Source organism: Sus scrofa, chromosome 12 (genome assembly GCF_000003025.6).
Source record: "Sus scrofa isolate TJ Tabasco breed Duroc chromosome 12, Sscrofa11.1, whole genome shotgun sequence".
Classification (NCBI taxonomy): Eukaryota; Metazoa; Chordata; class Mammalia; order Artiodactyla; family Suidae; genus Sus; species Sus scrofa.
Genome location: NC_010454.4, coordinates 26005537 through 26032792, shown reverse-complemented (window position 1 = coordinate 26032792; position 27256 = coordinate 26005537). Strand labels below are relative to the sequence as shown.

The 27256-nt window shown below is 50.5% G+C and overlaps 1 protein-coding gene across 4 annotated transcripts; it reads left to right on the top strand.

Moving 5' to 3' along the window:
- On the top strand, positions 8049-17617 carry TAC4 (tachykinin 4 (hemokinin)). Of its 4 annotated transcripts, none has more exons than XM_021066085.1 (5): positions 8049-8360; positions 11896-11989; positions 14485-14514; positions 15469-15585; positions 17239-17617. In XM_021066085.1, the coding sequence occupies exons 1-5, from the start codon at positions 8244-8246 to the stop codon at positions 17406-17408; spliced, it is 528 nt and encodes a 175-aa protein (XP_020921744.1). In that variant the 5' UTR covers positions 8049-8243; the 3' UTR covers positions 17409-17617.

The window sequence follows — 27256 nt, the reverse complement described above, 5'->3', positions numbered from 1 at the left end:
TTCCCTTCATGGCTCAGCTGTTAACGAACCCAACTAGGATCCATGAGGATGCAGGTTCAGTCCCTGGCCTTGCTCAGTGGGTTAAGGATCCAGCATTGCCATAAGCTGCGGCATAGGTTGCAGATGTAGCCTGGATCCCGCATTGCTGTGGCACAGGCCAGCAGCTACAGCTCCCATTCAACCCCTAGCCTGGGAATTCCATATGTCGAAGGTGTGGCCCTTAAATAGCAAAAAAAAAAAAAAAAAAAAAAAAAAAGAACAATAAAATATTCAGATCATACTGGGCATGGAATAGATGATGGAAAATGCTCTTTACCTGCTATCCATCTCAAAAGTTACCACTACAACCACCCATGTGTACTTCACAGCCCTTTTTCTGGATATTAACATATGCATATTGGTTTATCAACTGGCCCCTTCATCTCCTCAGGTTCCAAATTCACAGACTCAGCCAACTGTGGATTGAAAATATTCGGGAAAAAAATTCCGTAGAGTTCCAAAAAGCAAAATTTAATTTGCTATGTGACAGCAACTATTTCCATACCATTTACATTGTACTGATGGCTATTTGCAGAGCATTTACATTATAAGTAATCTAGCGATGGTTTAAAGTATAGGGCAGGAGGTAGGTAAGCTAGTGTGTAAGGTGCATGCAAAGACTATGCCATTTTATATAAGGGACCTGAGCGTCCTCAAATTGTGGTGGTCCTGGAACCCAACCCCATGGATCTTGACACACAATAGTATGCATGTGTCTTTTATAAGCACCTCTTGCTTTGGTGTCTAGCCCTCTTTTTTTTTTTTTTTTTTTTTTTTTTTGGTCTTTTTGCTTTTTCTAGGACTGCTCCCGCGGCATATGGAGGTTCCCAGGCTAGGGGTCGAATCGAAGCTGTAGCCACCGGCCTACACCACAGCCACAGCAACTCGGGATCCGAGCCGCGTCTGCGACCTACCCCACAGCTCACGGCAACCCTGGATCCTTAATGCACTGAGCGAGGCCAGGGATCAAACCCGCAACCTCATGGTTCCTAGTCGGATTCGTTAACCATTGTGCCACAATGGGAACTCCTAGCCCTCTCTTCCATCCCAATGCACCCATTCTTCTAAATTCTCCTTTTCACACCACCCCCTTGTCCATCCCCAGCCTCTTAAATCCCGAGGCTGCTCAGATCGCCAGCTTTAACTTCTTTATTCTCATCTCCCCTCTGTTATCTTGGTCTCCCCTAGCTTCACCTGCTCAGTCCCCTGACCTCCTTAAAGCTCCATGACCTTGTCCCCCAGGCTCTGAGAAACTCCCAGCCTCCTCTCTTGCACACTCACAGACCTTTCAAACTCTCAGACTGTCCAAAGTGCTACACACCAGCAGCTCCCCACCCTCCCAGAGGGGCTCCCCTTCTTCTTCGCCAGCCCAGTGCTTTCCTCACCCCTCCCTCCAGACCTCAGACCTGCTGACACCCTTTGCAATGACACAAACAGTCCTCTTCTCCCCAGCCCTAGGTCCACAATGTCCGCTATAGACAATCACAATCACTTCCTCAAAGTTTTCTTCCTTGTCTCCAGCTCCTCAATGAGGGAAGGAGGATCGGGGAACCCATGAAAGGAAACAAACACAATCCCCACATAACTCCTTTCTTCCAAAACCTTCCATGGCTCCCCAGTGTCTGCCAGATAAAACCCACATGCCTCGACCTGGCATTCAAGGCTTCATCTCTTCATTCCCCGATCCTTAGGCAGCCTCTACAGAGTCTCACTGAGAGCTCAGATGTTCCAGCCCGGGTGAGCAGGACAGGGGCCAACCCTGAGTCCCATGCCCCCGTCCCCCATCAGCCAAGTTACCCAACCCATGGGCTGCCTCCAGCCTCCTCCCTGAACCGAGAAACAAACTGTTCTGCAGACAGTGGGCTCTGGAGGTTCCACTTGGTCAACTCAGGAGAGTACGTGGTACTTATATTTTCAATTAGCTTGTTTGCTTTTCTGCCACCCTCACCCACCAAGATCCAGCAAGAAAAGGCCAACTGGAAGCATGAGCTTCTCCTCGCCCACTAATGGGGTCAGACTCCAGACGCCTGGATCACACAGAGGCGCTGGGAGACGCAAGCACAAGGAGAGACTTCACCGCACATGTCAGGCAAGGGCCGAGGCAGAACCATGTCCCCCTACCAGGGGGACTCGAAACGCCTCCCTCAGCACCCAGGCCTGAAGCTTCTGAACCCTAAACTTTAAGGTCAGGCACACTGAACCTTGTCTAAGAGACTTGGCCACAAGGAGCTCCTGGTCCGACAGGAGAAACCCAGTCCTGTCCTTAAGAAACTCTCAATCCAATGACACAATGTCAGGGAAAGCTGAAATGGTTTTCCTTAATCTGGCTTGCCTGTGACATAGGGATGAGTGTTATTGTTTAATTATATTATTCATAGCAGTAATTATTGCTACCATTTGTTAAGGCCATAGTCCTGACTTAAATTATTATTATTATTTTTTTTTTTTTTTGCTTTTTAGGGCCGCACCTGCAGCATCTAGAAGTTCCCAGGTTAGGGGCTGAATCAGAGCTACAGCTGCTGGCCTACACCACAGCCACAGCCACACAGGATCTGAGCCACATCTTCGACCTATACCACAGCTCACGGCAACGCAGGATCCTTAACCCACTGAGTGAGGCATCCTCATGGATACTAGTTGGGGTTTGTTACCACTGAGCCATGACAGGAACTCTGATAGGGGCTGTTTAAATCATTCTCAGAAAAAAATTAAAAAGGAAATACATCAATAAAAAAAATAAATCATTCTCAGGACTCAGAATTTTGAAACCGGGCTATCTATACCTTCAGGGCCTCCCAGAGACCTTCAGGATATTATTGAGAGGCTAGAAATGCCCAAAGGAAGGCAGGCTGGGGCTAAATTGTCTGCCACGCATACACAAGAGGGCTAAGGCTCGTTTGCTCCATCTGCGACCTGTGCTTGGAGAGACCCACTTTTCCAAACCCAACGTGTTTTGTCTAGGACAAGTGTGGGTCAAGGGGTCCAGGAGTCTTCTCTTCCCCCATGCCCTTGCCATGGCCCCTTCCACACTGTTAAACGTGTTCAAACGTTCATCTGTTTCTTTCATCTGTGTCCTGGGGTAACGCCCATGAGGTAAGGTACGTAGCAAATCCAGAATCAATGAATGAATGCATGAATGTGACCTCAAAGATTCGCAGTAAAGTCATGGCCTCTGGAAGGATCCACAGAGTGCAAAGACTATTGCCCCCGTCATGCACTCCCGGCTACTTTTACCCTTTCATTGGAAGGATGGCGCTGCCCGCCCGCAGGAAGCTCGCCTCCTCTGATGGCCCAGCCCCTCCTTTACCTCCCGCCTCTCTATGCAAGGGACAGACCCTGAGACCTGGACTCAGCTCTTGCCGGCGCCTGGATCTGCCAACTCGGAGTTGGCGGGGTAGGGGGTGGGGATCGGGCTTCAGAAGAAGCCTCCACATGGGGGCGCTGGAAGGGCGCGGGAAAGACGGAAGCAAGGTCCCGGCGGCATCCTCTGGGCTGGGGGAACCCAGATCGCCAGCTCCCCCAGCTCCCCTTCCCGCCCGGGCCCTTCTCCGTCGTGGGGAAAGAGCCCGCGGCGGGGAGGCCGATCAGGTTCCCGACTCTGCCACTTCCCAGCTTGGGCGGCCTGGCCCGAGGCACCCAGCCTCCCGGAGCCGGCCAGTCGTCCCACCTCCTTTGGACGCATTCGGCGCTCTGGAAACGTCAGCTTCCTGCCCGCATCCCGCCCTCGGCTCGTGTTTCCCCCGTCTCTGCTCTCCTCCCTCGTGCGTCCTTTCTCCTCCCGGCTCCGCAATCTTAGCCAAACCGCAGCCTTTAGCAATCGCGCGCGCCCACCCGGCGCCCGGGCAGCCTCGCCGCGGCCGCGACCCACCCCGCGGTCCGCCCGCCGCCCGCGCGCCGCCCGCTCTGCCAGCCTTGTCCCCTGCTCAGCCTCGGCGCCCCGACCCTTCGCCGGGCCGCGAGGTTGGGGCGAGGAGAGACGCGCTGGCCAGGGCCGTGCCCGGGTGGCCGAGGGCACCGGGCGGGGCGGCGGGCTCGGCTGCCGGGGGCCGCAAGCGCCAGCCCGACCGCAGCCCGAGGGCAAGGCTGCAAATAGCCGCGGTTTCCAACCCGTGCCCGGCCTCCCTCCCGGCCTTCCGGACCTTTGGGATTTTCTCTTCCTTCTTCCTGCCGTCCTCTCCTCTGCCCGGTGGCCCCTTCCTGCACCCTCCTCCCTTCCCGTGCACCCACCACACCCCGTCCCACGCAGCCAGCCGGGGCCAGGAGACCAGCGCTGAGGTCCAGGGCCCCAGAAGTCGAATAATCACAAAAACTAAGTTAGGATTAATTGAGCACATATTATGCGCACTGACAGAGTCCTTTAAGGGCGGGCATCCGTGAAGTATTTCCCACCACTAGTTGAGGGGTGGCTCCAGTTTGCAGAGGTTCAAAGAATGCCTTTGGGGAGTTCCCATCATGGCTCAGTGGTTAATGAATCCGACTAGGAACCATGAGTTTGCAGGTTCGAGCCCTGGCCCCACCCAGTGGGCCGGGGATCCTGCGTTGCCTGAGCTGTGGTGTAGGTCACATATGCAGCTCGGATCTGGCCTTGCTGTGGCTGTGGTGTAGGCTGGTGGCTTCAGCTCTGGTTGGACTCCTAGCCTGGGAACCTCCATAGGCCCCGGATTTGGCCCTAGAAAAAGACGAGGGGAAAAAAAAAAAAGTGTTCTTGGGTCCTAAGGCCACCTTGTTTGGACCTGCAGAATGGGGAAACCCTCTCCCCCTGCCCAGAGGCCCATGCTGTAACTCTGCCTCCAACCCTGAGCTGCTAACTGTTGTGGGCTAAGGCCCAGGAGGAAGGTGGGAAGCTACTGACAGGGATCCTGGGATGCTAGTTGGCCCCAAATCTCAGTGTAACCTAGAGCAAGCCCAGCCTGCTAGCTTGAGAAACCCAGTGTTAGTTTCCCCATCTGTAAATCGAAAGGTCTGCTTGTCCCTGTAAGGGCGAACTTGTTAACAACAGTGGAACATGAGCTATGAAGTGCCCTGCCCTTGGGACAGTTCAGGGGATGGGGGCTGTGTTGATTCCCAGACCAGGGTTGGCTCCATCTCAAAGCGTGGAGCTGGGCAACCTGCATTTTAGCAAATGCAGGGATTCCGAAACCATCGGGCTGGGATTCACCAAAGAGATTCCTGGAAGGGAGCGGAGGGTGTGTGAGAAGCTGTCCTCCCCAAACCACACTTGCCCTTCTTCATCTCTGCCTTCACCAGTCTGGACTCCTGTTGTGTGCCAAGCACACATACCGCACCGCCCCACTCTCAGAGCGCTCGTGGCATAAAACGGCAGACTGGCAGGGTTGTCCTCAGCCCAGCTGGCCCCTCTGGGAGAAGTGGAGCCAGACACCTTGCTGGGCATGGGTGGTGCGGGTGGTAGAGGTACTGAAGCCTTGTGCCAGGCTGTGTGGTGCAGTGAGCAGAGCGAGTTTCACCTCCACACCCCCCTCAGCAGCCTCCTCTGTGACCACAGCCCGTGCAGAGGTGCAAGGAGCTGTGAGGAAGAGCTCTTGGGAAAGCGCAGGAGAGGAGCCAATTGATTCTTGCTGGAGTCAGGACTAGAGACAAGAACTCCACGGAGGGGATGGCCATGAAGCAGACCTTTAAGGATGGATGGGAGTTTGCCAGGTGGAAAATGATGTCCAGGCAGAGGCCACAGCAGAGGACAGATCATGGAGGCGAGGACTCTTGTCCTGTCTGGGACCAGGTGGTGGCGCTATCTGGGGGCAGGAAGTGGGCAGACGGGGAAGGGGTGAGGGGGTGCCACCTTCTCTCGATCCCACCTCTATGCGGGCACAGAGCAAACTGAATGTTGCTTATCTGCCAACCAGAGGTCTGCTTTCCTAGAGACTGTGAGATGCTGAGGGTCAGGGACTGCGTCTTGTTCAATTTTCTATTGAATGTTTCTATTCAATAACTACCGTTGAACTATTATTGACACCGGGTGTGGCCAGTGTCAGTAATAGTAACAGTAATGATAGTTAACTGGTATTAAATATTTCCCACCCTGGGGACTTCCCATTGTGGCGCAGTGGTTAACGAATCCGACTAGGAACCTTGAGGTTGCGGGCTCGATCCCTGGCCTTGCCCAGTGGGTTAAGGATCCGGCATTGCCGTGAGCTGTGGTGTAGGTTGCAGACGCAGCTCGGATCCCGCTTTGCTGTGGCTGCGGTGTAGCCTGGCGGCTTCAGCTCCAATTAGACCCCTAGCCTGGGAACCTCTATATGCCGTGGGTGAGGCCCTAGAAAAGACCAAAAAAAAAAAAAAAAAAAAAATTCCCATCCTGCCCTATGCTGGGTGCTCCACGGGCATTGTCCAATTTCACCCTCAAACAGCTTTGGAAAGATGTGCTATTAATAATCTCGTTTTACGCATGAGGATTGCCGAGACCAGCTCAGCAGGATGGGGCTGAAGAACATGGGTGCTGTGGAACTTAAGGAAAAGAGTTAACATAAAACAAGATACAGAGACAGTAAAGGTGGGAACCGGGGGACTCAAGGTCTCAGGGACCAAGAGCCCTGCCTCAAACAACCACACGCTTTTGTTGTGCTGTTTAGATGAGATTAAGTGAGGAGGGGCTATGGGTGGAGGATATAGGGTTTGTTTACTATTTTATAAATTCTTTTACTATTTTCAAAGCCACTTAGCTGGTAGAAGGTTAAGCTTTTACTCTGACTTTTAGGCATATAACAGTCTTTTTTTCTTTCTTCTTTTTTTTTTTTTTTTTTTTTTTTGTCTTTTTTGACTTTTCTAGGGCTGCTCTCATGGTGCATGGAGGTTTCCAGGCTAGTGGTCTCATCAGAGCTGTAGCTGCCTGCCTACACCAGAGCCACAGCAACACTGGATCCAAGCCACGTCTGCAACCTATGGGTAGATGCTGGAAGGTTGTAGGCAGGGAGAGGCAGTTCAAGCTAGGGGGTTTTTTTGTTTGTTTTTTTTTTTGTTTGTTTTTTGACTTTTTTATTTTTTGTCTGGGGTGGCACAAAGAAGTTTCCAGGCTAGATGTTGAATCGGAGCTGCAGCAGCCAGCCTATGCCACAGCCGCATGGGATCCGAGCCGCATCTGTGACCTACACCGCAGCTCAAGGCAATGCCAGATCCTTAACCCACTGAGCGAGGCCAGGGGTTGAACCCACATTCTCATGGATACTTGTTGGGTTCATTGCTGCTGAGCCACAACAGCAACTCCAGGTTAGGGCTTTAAAAAGATCACTTTGGGTGTTCCCATCATGGTGCAAGGGAAACGAATCTGACTAGGAACCATGAGGTTGCGGGTTCAATCCCTGGCCTCGCTTATTGGGTTAAGGATCTGGTGTTGCCATGAGCTGTGGTGTAGGTGGCAGACGGGCTCGGATCTGGCATTGCTGTGGTGCTGGCGTAGGCCAGCAGCAACAGCTCTGATTGGCCCCCTGGCCTGGGAACCTCCATATGCCGTGAGTGCGGCCCTAAAAAGGACAAAAGACAAAAACAAACAAACAAAAAAACATAAAAAGATCACTTTGACAGCAGTGGGAAGATAGTTTAGAGCTGATGACATTTGAGCAGGAGGCTATGTTTCTGCAGAATCCCAATTCCTGCTTGTGGGAGTCTCCTTTCTTTAAGCAGTGACTTACCCCTTAGGGCAAGACGTGTGCTTCTGTACTCAGGGCACGGCATGCTGAGGAAGGGGTTCAGGGCCAGGAAGGGGAGCCAAGGGCAGAATACTAAGTTCTGAAGAGAGGCCTCTCTTCCAGGGGAAGGGAGAAGCCAAACAGTCCCCGCTCCCCATTTGCCCCCTGGGGCTTGCAGGCAGGAAGCCGGAAGGCCCCACACACTGCCCCATTGTGCACCTGCCTCCGGAGGCAACAGAGGAAACACAGCCAAAGGTGAGGCTGTGTTGCAAGTGAGATCTACAGCTGGGAGCGGCAGTGGAGGAGGTCTGGTCCCTTTTCTGGGCAGCTCACGTTATCATTGGCTTTTCCAGCCAGGGAGGGGCAGGGGTGTCACAGGAAATGGCCCCGGGAGCTCAGATAAGCTGAAGGAACCCCAGTAGCTGGGAGGACAGAGAACGGGTGGCATTGCTCCCACCTGCCCTGCCCAGAAGAGCCTGAGAGAGTGACCGAGCCTGAGCCTGCTAGAGGCGGTCTTCAGGCTGAGAGGGGCTCCCCAAGTCCCAGGACAGAGCAGGGCTCACCATGCTGCTTGTCCTCAGCCTGCTCCTCCTCACGGGGCTGTCTGTGGGCACCGAGGCAGGTGATAAGGAACTGACCCTCGATGCTAAAGCAGGATCCTGGGTGACAGTGACCCTGGAGGTAGGTACTTTGGGGGAGATGCAAGGGGTGACCCATGGAGGGGGCAGAAGAGCCCCTTTACGGCTGCCGGGAGAGCAGGTTGTACCCTGCAAGGCAGGGTGTCTGTGTCTCTTCTCTGGGTAGGTTCAAGGCCATGGCCTCTGGTCTGGCAGACCTCCAAAGAAAGCAACAAAATGTGTTGTGTGGGTGGGGGTGTGTGTAGGCTCAGCTTTGTTTTGAAAACTTTTTTTTTTTTTTTTTTTTTTTATCTTTTTAGCGCCACACCCAAGGCATATGGAAGTTCCTAGGCTAGGAGGCTAATCGGAGCTGCAGCATCCGCCCTGTGCCACAGCTCACAGCAACTACTGCATCCTTAACCCACTGAGCAAGGCCTCCTGGCTACTAATCAGGTTCATTCCTGCTGAGCCATGACAGGAACTCCAATAAACCTTTATTTAACATATACGATGTTCCTGGCACTGTCCTAAATGCTTCGTAAATATCGACCCATTTAAGCCTCATATCAGCCTAGTGGGGAAGGTACCATTAATTACTATCCTCTTTCCATTGATAAGGAGACTGAGGAACAGAAAGGCCAAGCAGTTTGCCCAAGGTTACCCAGCTTCCAAAGCCCAACGGAGCCTCTTGTCTAAGGTCTGATTCTGTGCACCCGTGTCTCAGAGGACACTGCCAGGGATTTCCTTTCAAGGAGGACCACCTGGGGCAGGATCACTGTTTTGTGTCACCCGTAGAAACTCATTTCTTGACAAGTACTGGTTGTACTGCCAGTCGCTTCTAATCTGACCTGAGCGCTGTCACTCGGAAACAATCTAAATGTTAGAGACACATCTGTGCCCCACCCCATCTGGTCAGGGAAACAAAGATCCAAACCTTGGAGTTCCCGTCGTGGAGCAGCAGAAGTGAATCTGACTAGGACCCGAGAGGTTGCAGGTTTGATCCCTGACTTTGCTCAGTGGGTTAAAGATCCGGCGTTGCTGTGAACTGTGGTGTAGGTTTCAGACATGGCTCGGATCCTGCATTGCTGTGGCTGTGGTGTAGGCCAGTGGCAACAGCTCTGATTAGACCCCTAGCCTGGGAACCTCCATGTGCCACGGGTGCAGCCCTAAAAAGACCAAAAAAAAAAAAAAAAAAAGATCTAAACCTTGGGGAGTTTTCAATCAGACAGGGGAGCGAGGCCAGTGGACCAGAGACAAACTGGCCCAGTGCTCAGGAAGGGCTTGGCTCTCCCCAGACCCCAGTTGGCGAGGACACTGGGGCCACAGGAAGAGCCTTCAAATAGACAGCCATCCGTGGGGATTTCTTTCTGGGTTTGTCTGTCTGGGGAAGCGTGTGCAGTTAAGACAGCAGGCTGGGGAGACCCAGGTTCAAGTCTCAGCTTCTCTGCTGACTCTGTGTAACCAGGGGGACAGGTCACTGCTGCTCTTTGGACGTGAGTTTCCTCACCTGTAAAATGGCTGGAGAGGGAGAGAGGGAAAAAAAAAAAAAAAGCAAACAACCCAAGGGTTTTTTTTTTCCTAGCTTTGACATGGAGTCTGTGCCAAACCTCAGGGGACAGGGGACGTGACCCAGGGAAGCCTCTCTGTGTGGGGGAGGTGCTGTCTACACAGCCCTGCGGGGAAACAGCCTCATCCATTTAGCTAGAGCTTCTGGACCATCCACGGGCAAGTACCTCACCCTGCAGCTGCGTCTCATGCATCTTTTTTTTTTTTTTTTTTTTTTTTTTGTCTTTTTAGGGTCACACCTGCGGCATATGGAGGTTCCCAGGCTAGGGGTTGAATCAGAGCTACAGCTGCCAGTCTACGCCACAGCCATAGCAATGGAGGATCTGAGCTGAATCTTCAACCTACACCACAGCTCCCAGTAACGCCAGATCCTTAACCCACTGAGCGAAGCCAGGGATCGAACCCGCAACCTCATGGTTCCTAGTCGGATTTGTTTCTGCTGCACCAAGACAGGAACTCTTCATGCTTCTTTTCTGCTCTCTCATTTAACATTCCTCTGCTCCCTGAGACACAGGGCTTGGGATACAGGAACCATTCATCCGAATGGGGTGATGGAAAGAATGATGACTCTGTCAGGGATGATCTGGTGGCCCCCCAGCTCCCGGGGCTCCCAGCCTGCAGTTACCCTGGGGCTGGGGAGCTGGTTCACATGGAGAAGGAGGGCTTCCAGTGAAGGCAAGAATCCTTTCTGAGTGAAAGATGCCTCCAAACGGGAACCCGGGTGGGCGGTAGAAGGGTCAATGTTACTTAATTCATAAAATGCCATTCTCTCCAGCTTGCATTTGAAGACTGCCTTTCACCAAGGCAAAGTGGTTTTCAGAAGCTTTTCAGAAATGGGTCCAAATCTCCAAAGACATTTTTCTGGTTCTTAGCCAGGCTAGGCGACTCCAGCCGGAGACAGCCATCCTAGCCATTGATGTCCTGGGGAGGGGCAGATTGGAAGTGACTGAATGAGTCCAAGGCTTAGAAAGCAAGCCACTTCTGATCCCAAAAGTTGGAATAAGGAGTTCCCGTTGTGACTCAGCAGTAATGAACTGGACTAGTATCCAGGAGGACACAGGTTCAATCCCTGGCCTTGATCAGTGGGTTAAGGATCCGGCATTGCCCTGAGTTGTGGTGTAGGTTACAGATGAAGCTGGGATCCTGCATTGCTGTGGCTGTGGTATAGGCTGGCAGCTGTAGCTCCGATTCGACCCCTAATCTGGGAACTTCCCTATGCCGCGGGTGTGGACCTAAAAAGACAAATGAAAAAAAAGTTGGAACAAGACAAGCTGTGAGAGGCAAAGGGGTTTCCCCTGCACTCCAACCAGGGCCCTGCTGGTCCAGGAGCTCCAGCACTGCCACTGGGGAAAACTAGGAATACAAGAGTGAGCCCCTGGAGTTCCTGTCGTGGCTCAGTGGCTAATGAATCCAACTAGGAACCATGAGGTTGTGGGTTCGATCCCTGGCCTCGCTCAGTGGGTTAAGGATCCAGCATTGCCGTGAGCTGTGGTGTAGGTTGCAGATGCGGCTCGGATCCCGCATTGCTGTGGCTCTGGCGTAGGCTGGCGGCTGTAGCTCTGATTCAACCCCTAGCCTGGGAACCTCCATATGCCACGGGAGCAGCCCAAGAAATGGCAAAAAGACAAAAAAAAAAAAAAAAAAAAAGGCTATGACTGTGATGTTTGAGACTTTGAGTAGATGACCTGGATTCAAGTTCTTGCTTCATTTCTCACATCTGAGCTGGCAATCACTCTGTGTCTCGGTGTGTCCCTTTGTAAAACAGTGACAGTAAGGGTATGAACATCCCACAGTTTTGGTGAGGATGAAGTGAGTTAATATAGGAAGATGTGAAGACGGTCTAATGAATGTCAGTGCTGGGAAGCCAGTAGGTAAAATGTTAGCCGTTGATGATCATTACTGCGCACAGTATGATGGAAAATATGCAAAAGAGCTCGGTGCCAGCACAGAGCACGCATGTTGGAGATTGTCATTGCTCAAGCTGTCTCCTCGCCAATCTCACCCCGACTCTAAGGGACTCTCTGCTTCTTCAGGAAGATGGCATTCCCAGCATTCAGCTCCAGCTCCAGGAGGTGAAGCGGGGCAAAAACAGCCAGTTCTTTGGGCTGATGGGGAAGCAGGTGGGAGGTGAGTGACAAAAGTGGGCCCATCCAGGAGTGCTTCTGGGTGGGTTCTGCCACACCAAACCGAGGTCCTAGCTCACCGCCCAGGACCCAGCATCCCTTACTCCAGTCCAGAAGGGGTCGCTCACGTGTCGGGGTGGGATAGTGTCCCTGTCCAGGATCATCCAGACCAGGACTAAGTGGAGCGTGGTCCTTGTGCCAGGCAACAGGTGCAAACCAGGGCTGCCTCCAGCATCCGGGAGGGTGGTCACCCTAGGGGTGGGGACACATGCTTTGCACTCTGCTGGTGCCCTTGCCGGCAACAGTATGGATGACTATGGAGAGAGGTGGTGGGGCTGCAGATCAGCATCTAGATGTGAGTGAAGCCGTGGGCTAAGCTTTCTGGTCAATTCTGTTTGGCTCAGATAGAGTTATTAACATGAACCTGTGTTCCCTGAGGGCACTCCCGACTCAGGCTTCATGTCCTGGGGGGACAAGAAGAAAACAGTCTGAACAGAGCAGTTTTCTTTGTCTTATTGTACATTTTTCTAAATGGTGTTGGTGAGGATATGAAAATAAAACTGGCGCAGAGCTCCCTTCATGGCTCAGAGGTAGCAAAGCCGACTAGGATTCAAGAGGACACGGGTTCGATCCCTGGACTCGCTCAGTGGGTTAAGGATCCAGCGTTGTCATGAGCTTTGGCACAGGTTGCAGACGTGGCTTGGATCCTGAGTTGCTGTGGCTGTGGTGTAGGCCGGCAATTGTAGCTCCAATTCAACCCCTAGCCTGGAAATTTCCATATGCTGCAAGTGCAGCCCTAAAAACAGCGAAAGAAAGAAGGAAGGAAGGGAACAAAACTGGTCCTTTTATACAGTTTTGGAAGGGCATGTTGGCAACATCCATCCAAGTTGGAAACATGCAAACCTTTTGACCAATAGTCTCACTTCAGGAAACCCATCAAATAGAAGTGCTATTGATACACAAGCTCTGAGTTATTTGTTCCAGAGTGTTCCTTGCCAACTTCTTGGCAGTGGCGAGAATATGGAAATGACATAAAAACTATCGGTGGGGGAATGATCCCACATCCACAGCCTTTTTTTGGCCACACCCACATTGGGAAGAAATTCCTGGGCCAGGGATTGAACCCCACCACAGCAGTGACAATGCCAGGTCCTTAACCTGCTAGGCCAGCAGGGAACTCCATAGCCATAGCCTTTGTGGCCATTAAAATGGATGAGGCAGATCTGTGGAAAGATAAAGATCTCCAAGATGCTGGTTGAGTGGAAAATGAAAGTTATATAACAATATGTGAGATAGGAATCCTGTTTAGGAAAAACGCTACATTCTTACACATATAGATGAAAACATAGGGAGTTCTAGAAGGATAAATATCAAACTGTCAACAGTGTTTACACTGGGAAAGGAAGTGGAGGTAGGGAGAGAGGAGAGTTAAGAGGGACTTTTACTTTTATTACACTGACCTCCACATTACCATTTTACAGTGGGCATTTATTGAAAGCCTGCGTCTTTTTTTTTTTTTTTTTTTTTTTTTGGTCTTCTTGGGGCTGCACCCGTGGCATATGGAGATTCCCAGGCTAGGGTTGGAATCGGAGCTGCAGCTGCCCACCTACATCACAGTTCATGGCAACGCCAGATCTTTAACCCACTGAGCGAGGGGGTGTCCTCAAGGGATGGAACCTGCACCCTCATGGATACTAGTCAGATTCGTTTCCACTGAGCCTTGATGGGAACTCCCCAAAAGACTGCCTTTGTAATTTAAAAAATGCATATAAAAATAAGGAAAACCAACTTAGGGAGTTCCGGCTGTGGTGCAGTGGGTTAAGAATCCAACTGCAGTGGCGGCTTGGGTCACTGCAGAGGTGTGGGTTCAATCCCCGGCCCAGTGCAGTGGTTAAAGGATCAGCTATCACCACAGCTGTGGCTCAGATCCAATCCCTGGCCCGGGAACTTCCATATGCCATGGGTGTGGCCATAAAAAGAAAAAAGAAAAGAAAGGAAAACCAACTTGTGACCACACACTTTTGGCCTTAATTTCCTCCTCTATGATGATTTTGGACTGGACCATTTTAGAGCTCTCTTCAAACCCAACAATCTACGAGGAACAAGGAGATGGGGGTGTAAGAGAAATATGTATGGAGTACCTACTATGCTCATAGGTGATTTAATCTCACAACAATATCTCCTTTATCACCAGCTGGGAAACTAAGGTTTTATAGGGTTTTTTTTAATAAGGTTTTATAGGTTAAATACTCTCCCAAATGATGCCCAGCCAGTGCCAGGCACCACCGACTCCCAAGTGTGTGTACATCCCCCTACTCCACACTGCCTCCTGCTCGAGGGTGCCTCATGCACCCAGCCACACTGGAACAACAGGAAGTGGCTGGGGTTCCACTGAAGACCCACCAATGGCACAGGATCCCAGAGAGCCATGTGCCTTCCCACCTCACGGGGCCCCCAAGGAAGTGGTACAGCCCTATTTCCTTCTCTCTCTTTTTCCAGGAACACCTCCCATCCAGCCAGAGAGAACAGGTAAGTGTTGTCCAGACTTCCTTGTCACGCATGCTCCCTGCGGAGGATGGAGTTGTTCAGGGAGGTGGGGAGAGGCTCTGGCCGGTGGCGCCAGGCTGGCCTTGCAGAGGGTGGGGCCGGTGTGGTTTGGCCACATGCTGGGCTCCCTGGTTGTTTCCTTAGAGGGTAGTCTGTGTGCGCCTGGGGAGTAGCTGAAGGGATGAAGCAAAGATGGGATGAATCTAATTCCGCCAGTGGTGCAAAATTACCTCGGGCTTAAAGCCTAGAGCTGGAGAAACTAATCACTCCATTCCCCATCCTGCCTCCAAAAGATCTTAAAAATGGAAATCTGGGAGTTCCCGTTGTGGCTCAGTGGTAATGAACCCGACTAGTAACCATGGGCATGTGGGTTCAATCCCTGGGTCGAGTATCCGGCATTGCCATGAGCTGTGGGTATAGGTGGCAGACGAGGCTCGGATCCTGCATGGCTGTGGCTGTGCCTCTGATTCGACCCCTTCCTGGGAACATTCTACCCACACCCTTCAGCGCTCTCAGGAGCAAACCTAATGCCTAAGACTCACCACATCCTCCCGGCTGCCCTCAAGGGCTGGATTCCTCGCTCCACCTCTCCTTCCCCAACCACCTGCCCTGCCCAGAGCTTGTCTCCATGGCCTGGGCCTGGTGCCCTCCTTGGCACACTGCTCTGCACAGTTCTGCTGGGTCATGTGGCTGGTGTCCCCAGACTGGAAACCACCCAATGGGCAGGTAGCGGTCTGCCATCTTGTTGGTCCCCATAACACCCAGCAGTTTCTATTCCAGGCACCCAAGAGGTGTTTGTGGAAGGGAGGGAGAAGAGGGGAGAAAGAGGAAGTGAATGAATGAATCAATCCAGTTTGTCCTTGGCTCCCAGGGTGATGGAGAAATTACGCCATTCATGAGGCCCCAGCTCTGACTGTGTCCTTCTTGGTTCCTAAGGCAGCCTTCCTCTGCTGTGCTCTTTCTTTCTTCTGTATGTCCTCTCTCCATCACCAGGGTATCAGCGAGGACCAGTGATCCAGGGTCTCCTGAGCCCGGGAGGACCATCTACAGAAGGTAGGTGAGAGGTCTCTTGGATTGCAAGGGCGTCCTGAGAAAGTGACTACGTAGTTTGCAACCAGTCTCCACAGTAGGGGCCAGGCAACTGGACAGATAGAACAGGCTCCCCCCAAGCTACTAGGTGGAGGCCCCATAGAAGGGAGCAGTGGGGGTGCAGGGAGGATCACCGCTTTGATGATCCAGACTTGAAACAGCTGTAGCCCTGAAGCTGCCCCCTCTCCACCATCAACACATCCAGGCACACCGCTCCCCCCTAGAGGCCAGCTGAAGCCACAGGGAATGATGTGTGGTTTTTCAGACTCTGGAATAGCCCCCTTATTACCTCACTAATCATTGTTAGAAAGTCTTAAGAAAGGAGTTCCCTTGGTGGCTCAGCAGTAACAAACCCGACTAGTAGGCATGAGGACGCAGGGGCAATACCTGGCCTTGCTCAGTGGGTTAAGGATCCAGCGTTGCCCTGAGCTGTGGTGTAGGTTGCAGACGTGGCTTGGATCCCAAGTTGCTGTGGCTGTGATGTAGGCTGACAGCTGAATCTCTAATTCAACCCCTAGCCTGGGAACTTCCATATGCCGTAGGGGCAGCCCTAAAAAGATTAAAAAAAAAAAAAAGTCTTTAAGATATTTCCTGCCTTCAGCAATTGTACTCCTGTGGTGCAGTGGTAAAGGATCCAGTATTGTCACTGCAGGGGCTTGGGTTGCTGCTGTGGCGTGGGTTTGATCCCTGGCCCGGAACTTCCATACGCCATGAGCGTGGACAAAAAAATTGTAAATAAGTGCAAATCCCCCTGAGAGGGGGAACACCCAAAGCGGTTATCAGTTAACACCTTTTGGCAGGGCCCACAACCCCAAAGGGGCTCAAGGGGATGCTCAATAAATGAATGAACAGGCATGAAAAGAGATAAGGGAATCAGTCGGGGGGGGGGGGGGTGGGAAGGGGAGATCCATAGCTCCAGCCAGCCAGCAAAGAGGAAGGGCTGGGGCATCGCAGCTGGTCAAAGCCACCAAACGCCAATCCGCCTTCCCGAATCCTGACCTTTCCCCGCCAGAGCTGCAGACCTGTGGACCTCTCCCTAGTTCCCCTGATAGAGCACCTGCAGCATACGCTCTTGGGAATAAAGATGCAAAAGTCCTCTATATTCCCCCAGGATTTTTTTTCCTAAGTGTTTGAGCCATTTCATTCAAAGGGCTGTGGACGTCACGCCCAAGGTAACATGGAAAGGAATGTCCCTCCACGCAGAGTGCAGGCAGGAGGCTTCGTAGTCATTTTTCAGCGATGGAAACCATTTGCCTAAAGTCACTCAGTGAGCTGGTTAACAGGGCCAGGACTCAACGCTGTGTCTCCTGCTCCCTAGTCCAGGACCCCTTGCATGTCGTAGGAGGGCCTTTGGAATTTTGAGGGCTGGATGAGCACTCCCTTCTTTAGAGAGGATTCTGAAGGGTTGGCTCATCCACCCTTTGGAGGCGTTTATAATTGAAAAAATGGAAGCTATGCCAGATGGACCTGTAATTTGATGAGCTTGGATACCTAGAGCTGGAGCAACCCGAGTTAAGGGAATGGAGGAGCTCGATTGTGTGAAAGCCTCCACAGGTGGAGGAGGCAGACAAGACTCCTCTAACCACCCCCGCCACATGCTGCTCTCTTCCCAGGCAGAGAGGACAAGGACCGCGGGTCAGAGTGAGAGCCCCCACCGCACGCCTCCCAGAGGACCAAACCCCTTCTCCCCACGTGGACATAACAGCGGGCCAGTCAGGCCAGGCCGGCTCTTCTCCGTGTCTCCTGTGCTCATCGCTGGCGTGTCCCTCCCACCAGGCCTTCCATGAACTCACTGGGCTCTTTCTTCCCAGGGCTCTGGGTCTCAAGCGCCACATTGTGCTTCCATGCAAAGTTGTCACCACTGTGAGCTAGTGCCCTGCGCCCCACCCCTTCCAGCATTCTATTCAAACCTCACCTCCTAGCAGGATTCGGTCTCTCCACTCTGTCTCCTAAGCCCAGAACCCAGAGAGAGCTCAATAAACCAATGAAGAGTGAACGGTTTCTTCTCTGGTACAGGGCCGGCCTGGGCTCTGCAGGCTGTCCGGTGGTCTGGCTGTCAGTGGGCTGGGAGGCCTTTTCCAGAGCTGTAAAGGGAAATGCTGAACACCCCCCATCCCCACCAGATGCAGGAAAACAGGCTTGGGAGACAGATAAAGGTGACAGCCTCTCCCTAACCACTGTCATAACCTCAAGGACCCAAACCCATGTGTCTTCGGCCTTGAAGAACTGGGTCCCAGGTCCTTTGTTAATTCTCGGGTTTGCCCCTCAATGAACTGCTCTGCTTTTGGGACACAGTCCTGCTCTGAGCACTGGGAAAAGCTCCAGAGGAATAGAAGTCCCACCTCAGGGAGCCCCCATCTGATGGGGAGACCATTAACCGGACCCAGTCGTTCATAGGTGGGTCAGAGAGGACCCCAGGATGCTTAGAAAGGGCCAAAGTGCAATTCTAGGGGGCAAACCTAGGTAATAGGCATAGGGGTGGGGAAGGGAATGAGTTGGTAGTTGCGTGGACTCAGCAACAAAGGACAGTTTATTAAGTCATTAGGCTGCATGGTAACTTTTAGCTTCCCTGTGTCCTTCTCTTCAAAAAAGAAATGGGTTTGGAGTTTTGGTGGGTCACCGGATTCTTAGGCTGTTTAAAAGGAGGGGAAGAGGAGTTCCCGTCATGGCACAGCAGAAATGAATCCAACTAGGAACCATGAGGTTGTGGGTTCAATCCCTGGCCTTGCTCAGTGGGTTAAATATCTGGCGTTGCCGTGAGCTGTGGTGTGGGTCGCAGACGTGGCTGTGGCGTAAGCCAGCAGCTGTAGCTCTGATTCAGCCCCTAGCTTGGGAACCTCCATATGCTGCAGGCGTGGCCCTAAAAAGCAAAATAAATAAGTAAGTGGGGAAGAGAGTTCCCGCTGCAGTGCAGTGGGTTAAGAATCACACTGCAGCAGCTCAGTTGCTGCGGAGGTGCAGGTTCAACCCCCAGCCCAGGAACTTCCATATGCCAAGGGTGTGACCATAAAAAAACAAAGGAGGGGAAGTAGGCACTGGTGGAGCGGGCAGGCCCTTCATCTGGGAGCCTGGGAAGGTTTTAGGGACAGCAGACGCCCTAAGGAGAGGTTGAGTGTTGGCCATGAGGCTTCTCTTCCTCATTCTCACACCTTACCCTAGTCCTTTGAGAAACAGGGGCGTGAGGGATGGTACAAACCTGCACCACAACTGCAGAACCTCCCAGGGTCCTCGACCCAGCCACTCCTAACACCTAACCTCCCCTAGGCATCCAGCGCCTTCCCCACCTCACCCACCCAGTGCTGTGGTCCCAGGGAGGTGGTTCACTCTAACGACCCACCCCGCGGGATCCACAAAAAAGGACTGAAGATTTTATTGCTGCGCTTGAAGTTTGGGACATGGGAGAAGAAACTGAAGTCACTATTTAGCAAGTTCCCTTTCTGTGCCAGCACTTTGCTGGGCACCCAGGCAGGACTGGGAGTATGAAAGAAGCCTGGAATTTGTCCTCAAAGACCTAATGACCACAGGGAGATGTGTTCACTTTGTGCCAAGGCCACCCCTTCCCTGCTCACTGACGATGCTTTTCCAACCCACCGTGTTCACTCAAACTGGTTTCTGCACACATCATTCTCCTCTGATCCTAGTGAATCCTGACTCAGAGGTCAACGTCTCCTTAAAGCTTTTCCAACCTGGGAACGACCCATTCACTCCCACCACCAAGTTCCCGTAGCACTCTGCATAGACTCCCACCACAGCTCTCATATGTTAACACAGTTTATCTCAACAACAGGGTTTCTCAGGCACACAGACCACCTCTTACTTATCTTCACGCCAGTGCCAAGTAGCGCTCTGCACCTAAGAGATCCCTGAAGAGGGTTTTGACCGGACTCACAATGTCCTGTCCTAGAGAACCCCGAGGGGGCCACACTTAATACAAGTAACTGAAATCTGTATCAGCCGCTACTGATAACTGAACATCTATCTCGTAGTCCTCAAACTCAACGTGTGCCAAGGCTGAATGTTTTTTTTTTTTTTTTTTTTTTTTTTGTCTTGTTAGGGCCGTACCCGCAGCATAGGGAGGTTCCCAGGCTAGGGGTCGAATCGGAGCTGCAGCTGCTGGCCTACACCACTGCCACAGTAACATCAGATCTAAGCCGCATCTATAACCTACACCTCAGCTCACAGCCACGCCGGATCCTTAACCCACTGAGCGAGGTCAGGGATCGAACTCATGTCCACACGGATACTACTTGGGTTCATTAACCTTTAGAGCCACAACGGGAACTCCCAAAGGCTGAACACTTGACCCACATCTCCAGAGCTAACCGTTACCTCAGCTCACATCTAGGTTGGCACTTCCATGTTCCCTGCTGCAGGCTGGAAACCTGGGAGCGACTTTCCACTCCTCACTCCCCCATCAAAACACATCCCGTAAGTTGCTGGTTCTTCCGAATCTACCTAGAATCCATTTTGCCACCTTCCCACTAACACGAGGCACTGTCTTCCCTTGCGTGGAGGGCAGCAGCCTACTGGGAGATGTTCTTGCTCCCCCCCTCACTGCCAGACCAGGCTCCCTTCCATTCTCCACCCAGAGCACGAAGCCCCCGTCTGTCCCCTACTGACCACAGTTCAGTTTCCTAGATAAACTTGACATTCTAGGTGGGGCCTCCAAAGCCCTTTGTTCTGATCCTCCCCGCTCAGCCACCTTGCTGGCAGTCACCAGGATTTCTCTGACCCTCGGGCACACCAAGGGCTCACCTCTTCCTGGGTCTCTGCTCAGGCTCTCCATCTGAATGTTGCCCCCAGTCCTTCCATGCTCCCCCCGCCCCCTTGGCTAAACTCCTCATCCTTCAGGTCCCAGGATAAAGAAAGGCCCTTCTTTAGACAGGGCTTCCTCGGTAATCACACTCAACTACTTCCTTCCAGTTACGCTTACACAAGAGCTTGGCCTTTGCCCTTCACAGTGCTGATCACAATTAGAAATCCTAGTATTTAATATTAGTCTTCTCCAGGAGACTGTAAGCTCTACGTCTTTTGTGTACAGATGAATGTGAATGTATCAGGCATTCTGCAAGACAACTTACACAGGTAAATTGTCCTCTAAGTTAGGATGTTGGGGAGTTTCCATTGTGGCTCAGTGGTTAACGAACCCGCCTAGTATCCATGAGGACACAGGTTCCATCCCTGGCCTCACTCAGTGGGTTAAGGATCTGGTATAAGTCACAAATGTGACTTGGATCCCATGTTGCTATCGCTGTGGCGTAGGCTGGTAGCTACAGGTCCGATTGGACCCCTAGCCTGAGAACCTCCATATGCTGCAGGGGGTCCCTAAAGAGACAAAAAGACAGAAATTAGGATGTTGATTCACAATAGCCAAGACATGGAACAACTTAAATGTCCATCAACAGATGAATGGATTAAGAAGGTGTGGTACATCTACACAATGGAATAAATACTACTCAGCCTTAAAAAAGAACAAAATAATGCCATTTGCAGCAACATGGATGGAACTAAAGACTCATACTTAGTGAAGTCAGAAAGAGAAACACAAATACCATATGATATAATTTATACTTGGAATCTAATATATGGCACAAATGAAACTATTTACAGAAAAGCAACAAATTCATGGACTGGAAAACAGACTTGTGGTTGCCAAAGGGGATGGGGGAGGGAGTGGAATGGACCGGGAGTTTGGGGTTAAGAGATGCAAACTACTGAATTTGGAGTGGATAAGCAATGAGATCCTGCTGTATAGCAAAAGGAACCATATCCAGTAACTTATGATGGAACACAATGGAGGACAATGTGAGAAAAAAAAATATATGTATGTATAACTGGATAACTTTGCTGTACAGGAGAAATTGACAGAACACTGTAAATCAACTATAAAAAATTTTTAAAAATAAATTAGGAGGTTGGGATTAACATATATACACAACTATATATAAAATAGGCAACCAACAAGACTTACTGTATAGCCCAGGGAACTATACTCAATATTTTGCAATAACCTGTAAGGGAAAAGAATCTGAAAAAGTGTATGTACAACTGAATCACTGATGTACTAATGAAATATTGTTTCAACTATACTTCAATTTTTTTTTTGTCTTTTGTTGTTGTTATTGTCGTTGTTATACTTCAATTTTTATTTTTGGCTGCACCTGTGGCCTGTGAAAATTCCTGGGCCAGGGGTTAAATCCACACCACAGCAGTGACCCAGGCTGCCACAGCGACACCAGATCCTTAACCCACTGCACCACAAGGGAACTCCTTTACCCACTCTACACTGGAAATGGCAGAGCCAAGATTTGACCCAAAGGTCCTTCGCTTCACATACTTGACCCCTACCCTACATTTCCTTGGTGTAGGACATAACTATACAGACAAGTCTCAGGCAGAATTATAGGAAGTCTTCACAAATTCCTTTATAACTAGGCCACTTCAATAGATAGGAAAAACTTCCAAATGTCTGCCCCCCCAACATACTCGTCCTCTCAAGAAAATCCTTGAGTGAAGTCAGCCATACAATGAGACACCAACATCAAATGCTTTCACAGACATGTAGAATCTGAAAAAAGGACAGACTGAACTTCTTTGCAGAACAGATGCTGACTCACAGACATTGAAAAACTTTTGGTCTCCGGAGGAGACAGTTTGGGGCATGGGGGGATGTGCTTGGGTTGTGAGATGGAAATCCTGTGAAATTGGATTGTGATCATCATTATACAACTACAGATGTGATAAATTCATTGAATAATAAAAAAATAAATGTTCACTGAATGAATTTCATTAAAAAAAAAAACCCTTGAGCTCCCACTGTGGCACAACAGGTTAAGGATCATTTGTGGCCACAGCTGCGGCTCAGACTCAATCCCTAGCCAGGGGACTTCCATATGCCATGGGTGTTACCTGCCCCCCGCCCGCCACAAAAAGGAAAAAAATCCTTCCAGACCAAATAATTTTAGGTAATGATACAGACTCCTTGGAAAATCCTAAGAGGGAGGCTTTGAGAAACCCTGAACTCAAGACATAATGATATGTAAATTTAGCTCTGTGTTTTCTAAGTCTGACTATAGTACCTGCATTGCCCATAATACTTTGTGTTTGATAGGAAACACTTCAGGGAATGCTGACATTTTTCCTGTAAAAACATGAAGAGATGGAGATTACACAGGGGAACAATGAAAGCTATGTAGGTCGAGTTAGATTGTGGAGATACACGTAGAATAAATGTGAATTTAATCCAAGGAGCAATGGAAGCCATGTGAATTCCTCAGCACGTTAAGAGCTGTGTCTTTTTTTTTTCCCCTTTTGTCTTTTTAGGGCCGCCCTGCAGCATGTGGAGGTTCCCAGGCTAGGGGTCCAATCGGAGCTATAGCACCCGACCTATGCCACAATCACAGCCATGCCAGATCCGAGCAGAGTCAGCAACCTACACCACAGCACATGGCAACACCAGATCCTTAAGCCACTGAGCGAGGCCAGGGATCTAACCGTCAACCTCATGGTTCCTAGTCAGATTCGTTTCCACTGTGCCACGAGGGGAACTCCACGAGCTGTGTCTTGATAGCAGGATATTCACTTTTTCTGATCCACTTCTGTAGGAAGGTGTCTAATTCCAAGGCTAGGGAGAGACCTCAGAGAGGCAATCTGACAGCTGAGACATACAGCTGAGTTAAACTGGGCCCGTATGAACAGTATCCTGGAGTTAAGACAAGGTGGCGGTCCTCTGGGTACCTCTTGTTTCCAATCACAGGTAATCAGTTAACAAAATCTACAACCCAAACACTACAAACCCACAACTGAATTCCAGTCCTTTAATTTCAAGTCCTTTTTTTCACTTACCCACTGCTGTGGATCAAATCATTCCAAAATAATGGTTTAAAAGTATTTCTCATGAATCCTTAGGTTTGGCAGGACTCACTCATGAGGTTGTACCCAGCTGGGCTCATGAGGTGGGGTCTGGACGCAATTGGCTTCAGCACACCGGTTCTCCTAGACATGGCCTTACCGGGCCCCTCAAAATTGTTTAGTTCCAGCTTCTGGTTTGGAAACATGTTAGCTAGTTTCCAAAAGCAAAAGTAGAAGCTGCCAGAATATCACTTCTGCCACATTTGATTGGTGAAAGCAAGTCAAAAACCCAGCCTATACACTAGAAGGAAAAGCAGTTTTTTTTTGTTTTGTTTTGTCCTTTTGCCATTTCTTGGGCCGCTCCCGCGGCATATGGAGATTCCCAGGCTAGGGGTCTCATCGGAGCTGTACCTGCCAGCCTACACTGGAGCCACAGCAACGCGGGATCTGAGCCACGTCTGCGGCCTACACCACAGCTCATGGCAACGCTGGATCCTTAACCCACTGAGCAAGGGCAGGGATTGAATCCGCAACCTCATGGTTCCTAGTCGGATTTGTTAACCACTGCGCCATGATGGGAACTCCGAAAAGCAGCTCTTATTGGAAGGAGCTGGGAGGTGAGGTACCACACCTTTTTTGTGAGGTCAGAGTACAGGTTTCTAAAAACTTTGGAATGGATTAAATATGATGTGAGTGGTTTCCAGAAACAAATAGCCAGTTGAGGAGTTCCCACCATGGTGCAGCGGAAACAAATCCAACTAGGAACCACAAGGTTGTGGGTTCAGTCCCTGGCCTCACTCAGTGGGTTAAGGATCTGGCGTTACTGTGAGCTGTGGTGTAGTCGCAGACGCAGCTTGGATCCTGTGTTGCTGTGGCTGTGGTGTAGGCCGGCAGCTGTAGCTCCGATTGGTTCCCTAGCCTGGGAACCTCCGTATGTCACGGGTGCAGCCCTGAAAACCAAAAAATCCCCAAATAGCCAGTTGAGAACACTGGCTTCTTGGAATGGACAAGCAGGACACAGGATAAAGGTGTTTATATCTCACATAGAACATCTGGAAAGAACAATGGAGCCAAAGTTACGCAACAGCACAGGTTATTTTCTCCACTCTTGGGCACAAATAAACAATGTTCCAAACCCCCAAATGGTGGCGGCTTGACCTGCATCTACAGGTATTGCACAAGACAGAAAAGAAACTGGTATTTCAGCACAAGGGACATCTTCCACCACGGGGTAGTCCTTTTTTTCCTTCTTACTGACACTCATTGGCATTTTATTGAAGACACCACAAAGGAAGTGGGCAATTAAACTGCCCTCAGCAGGAAACAGTCTGGAAGGTTGTAGCAGAAAGCCCGCTGGGGCAAAACCAGGGGAGGTCCAGTTCTATAACTGCATGTTCCAATGAATGGGAAAAGGCCGTTTCTAGAATTTTTAGTGTCATATATACTTAGCAAAGGAGCAGAGAATAAGGAGCACCTTATTCTCTGAACATGTGATATACCCTGTGTATATATAAGTGTGCCTGCAAAGCCACTGGAAGGAAACTCACATTGAGCCAAGCCTTCTCCCCTGGTCCTCACTGGACCTCACCTGGGAGAACTAGCTTAGGGCCTTGTCACTGGAGCTTTCAGAAATGGACTTCAAAGGCTCAGTTTCACGAACTGTAGAAAAATGTGTGCATTACGTACATTTAAAAAAAAAAACAACAAAAACCCAATGCTTTGGTTAGATTCTCCAAAGGTCCGAAGAACACTGCTGATGGATACGCTGCTTGATTCTAGCTCCTTTTGTAAAAACGAAGCTTCTTAAACATCATTTCGCTTACCAATTGCTCTTCAAAGGAGGAAAAGGCAGACGTGCCTATGATTACCTCTGAAACAGTTTCTAATACACATCCAAAAAGCTGCTTTTCATTTGTTTCATATCCCAGAAGGAATGCATGCTGTAAGCAGGCTGTGGTCTTCCTCTATCCTGGCTTCACATGAACTCCATTAGAAGCCATTCCTAACCCCAGCCAGGCACCCTGCCCAGAACTGCAGGGACGAACCCAAGCTGAGGACATGTCAAAAGCACCATCCTGCCATATAAAGGGCACACCATATTCTTAAAAATTACTTAATGTGACTCACTATTCCCCCTTGTGAGAAATGCGAAAGCAGGCAGAGGCATCAGATGACTCAGGACGGCATTGTCGCAAGTATGGGTTTTGGAACCAGAGAAGCAAGTCTCTATAACCCAGCAGCAAGACCTCAGAGCCTCAAAGTTTCCTCGTGTGGAAAAGGGATATGATATACACCTTACAGTGCTCGAGTGGTAAGGACTGAAGGAAACCACGTAAGTAAAGGGTCAGCGCTCACTGATCAGAAGCAAAGCCAGACTGAGGCACATCTTTATTGCTGGCCCCCGAATGCTGCCTATAAGAGCAACTAAAATCAATTCTTTCATCTCCATCTGAAATTTCTGCCTTGGATGCTTAGTGTGTCCCCTTGTGTTCCAGGTCTCCTTCTGCAAAACTGGTGTGAATTCCTCAGGAGTTCCCGTCGTGGCACAGTGGTTAACGAATCCAACTAGGAACCATGAGGTTGTGGGTTCAATCCCTGGCCTTGCTCAGTGGGTTAAGGATCCGGTGTTGCCACGAGCTGTGGTGTAGGTCCCAAACATGGCTTGGATCCCGAGTTGCTGTGGCTCTGGTGTAGGCTGGCGGCTACAGCTCCGATTAGACCCCTAGCCTGGGGAACCTCCCATATGCCGCAGGAGCGGCCCAAGAAATGGCAAAAAGACAAAAAAAACAAAAAACAAAAAACAAAAACACACACACAAAACTGGTGTGAATTTATACGGCCCTGGGCTCACATGAGGGTCATAGGAGGCAGTGTGAAGGTACCCAGCACAGAGCACATAGGAAGCAAGCAGCAGAGGCTAGGGTGCTCTCACTCTAGATCCAGAGTAGCTGCTTCCATTTTGAGGGTTTCAGGAACTAGACCCAGGAATAACTCTGCTCTTCTGATGAAGGAACCTAAGCAGCTGAGCTTCTTTTTGTGTAGGTAAAAAGGAGTTAGATGGCGTTCCCATCGTGGCTCAGTGGTTAACAAATCTGACTAGGAACCATGAGGTTGCGGGTTCGATCCCTGGCGTCGCTCAGTGGGGTTAAGGATCTGGCATTGCCGTGAGCTGTGGTGTAGACAGCTGTCTCGGCTTTGACCTGGCGTTGCTGTGGCTTGTGGTGTAGGCCCGCGGCTATAGCTCTGATTAGATCCCTAGCCTGGGAACCTCCACATGCCGCAGATGCAGCCCTGGAAAAGACAGAAAGACAAAAAGACAAAAAAAAAAAAGGAGTTAGAGGGGGACAATCTTACTCAAAGTAGCCAAGGAAGTGAAAACTCTGTCCCATACCTTTAAGGATTGAAACCACAGATTTTGATTTTTTTATCGGAGGCTTTGATTTTTATCGGAGGCTTGAGATCTGGACTGCACACAAAACCTTAAGCGCCTTGACCTCTCAGCATCCATTCTCATGGTCCATCTTACCTACTTCAATTTTTTTTTTTTTCAGGTGACAGAGAGCAGAACTTCCCATTGATACAAATACCTAGAACAGGGAAATGTGGGCATACGTCTTTCCAAGATGAGAGTAAGAAGGGTTACTCTACAAGCTTAAGTTTCTCTCCATCCCATCTCCTACCCCATAGGTGACACACAGGACCCTAAACTTACAAAGGATGGAGGACCCTTGGTGTGTCTGCAGGAGAGGTTCTTACCCCCACTGGCCACAGTGGGCAACACCGC

Coding starts and splice junctions, on each gene's coding strand:
- TAC4 (XM_021066085.1), top strand. CDS start 8,244: ATGCTGCTTGTCCTCAGCCTGCTCCTCCTCACGGGGCTGTCTGTGGGC. Junction 11,990..14,484: donor GATGGGGAAGCAGGTGGGAG/GTGAGTGACAAA, acceptor CTCTTTTTCCAG/GAACACCTCCCATCCAGCCA. Junction 14,515..15,468: donor CATCCAGCCAGAGAGAACAG/GTAAGTGTTGTC, acceptor TTGGTTCCTAAG/GCAGCCTTCCTCTGCTGTGC.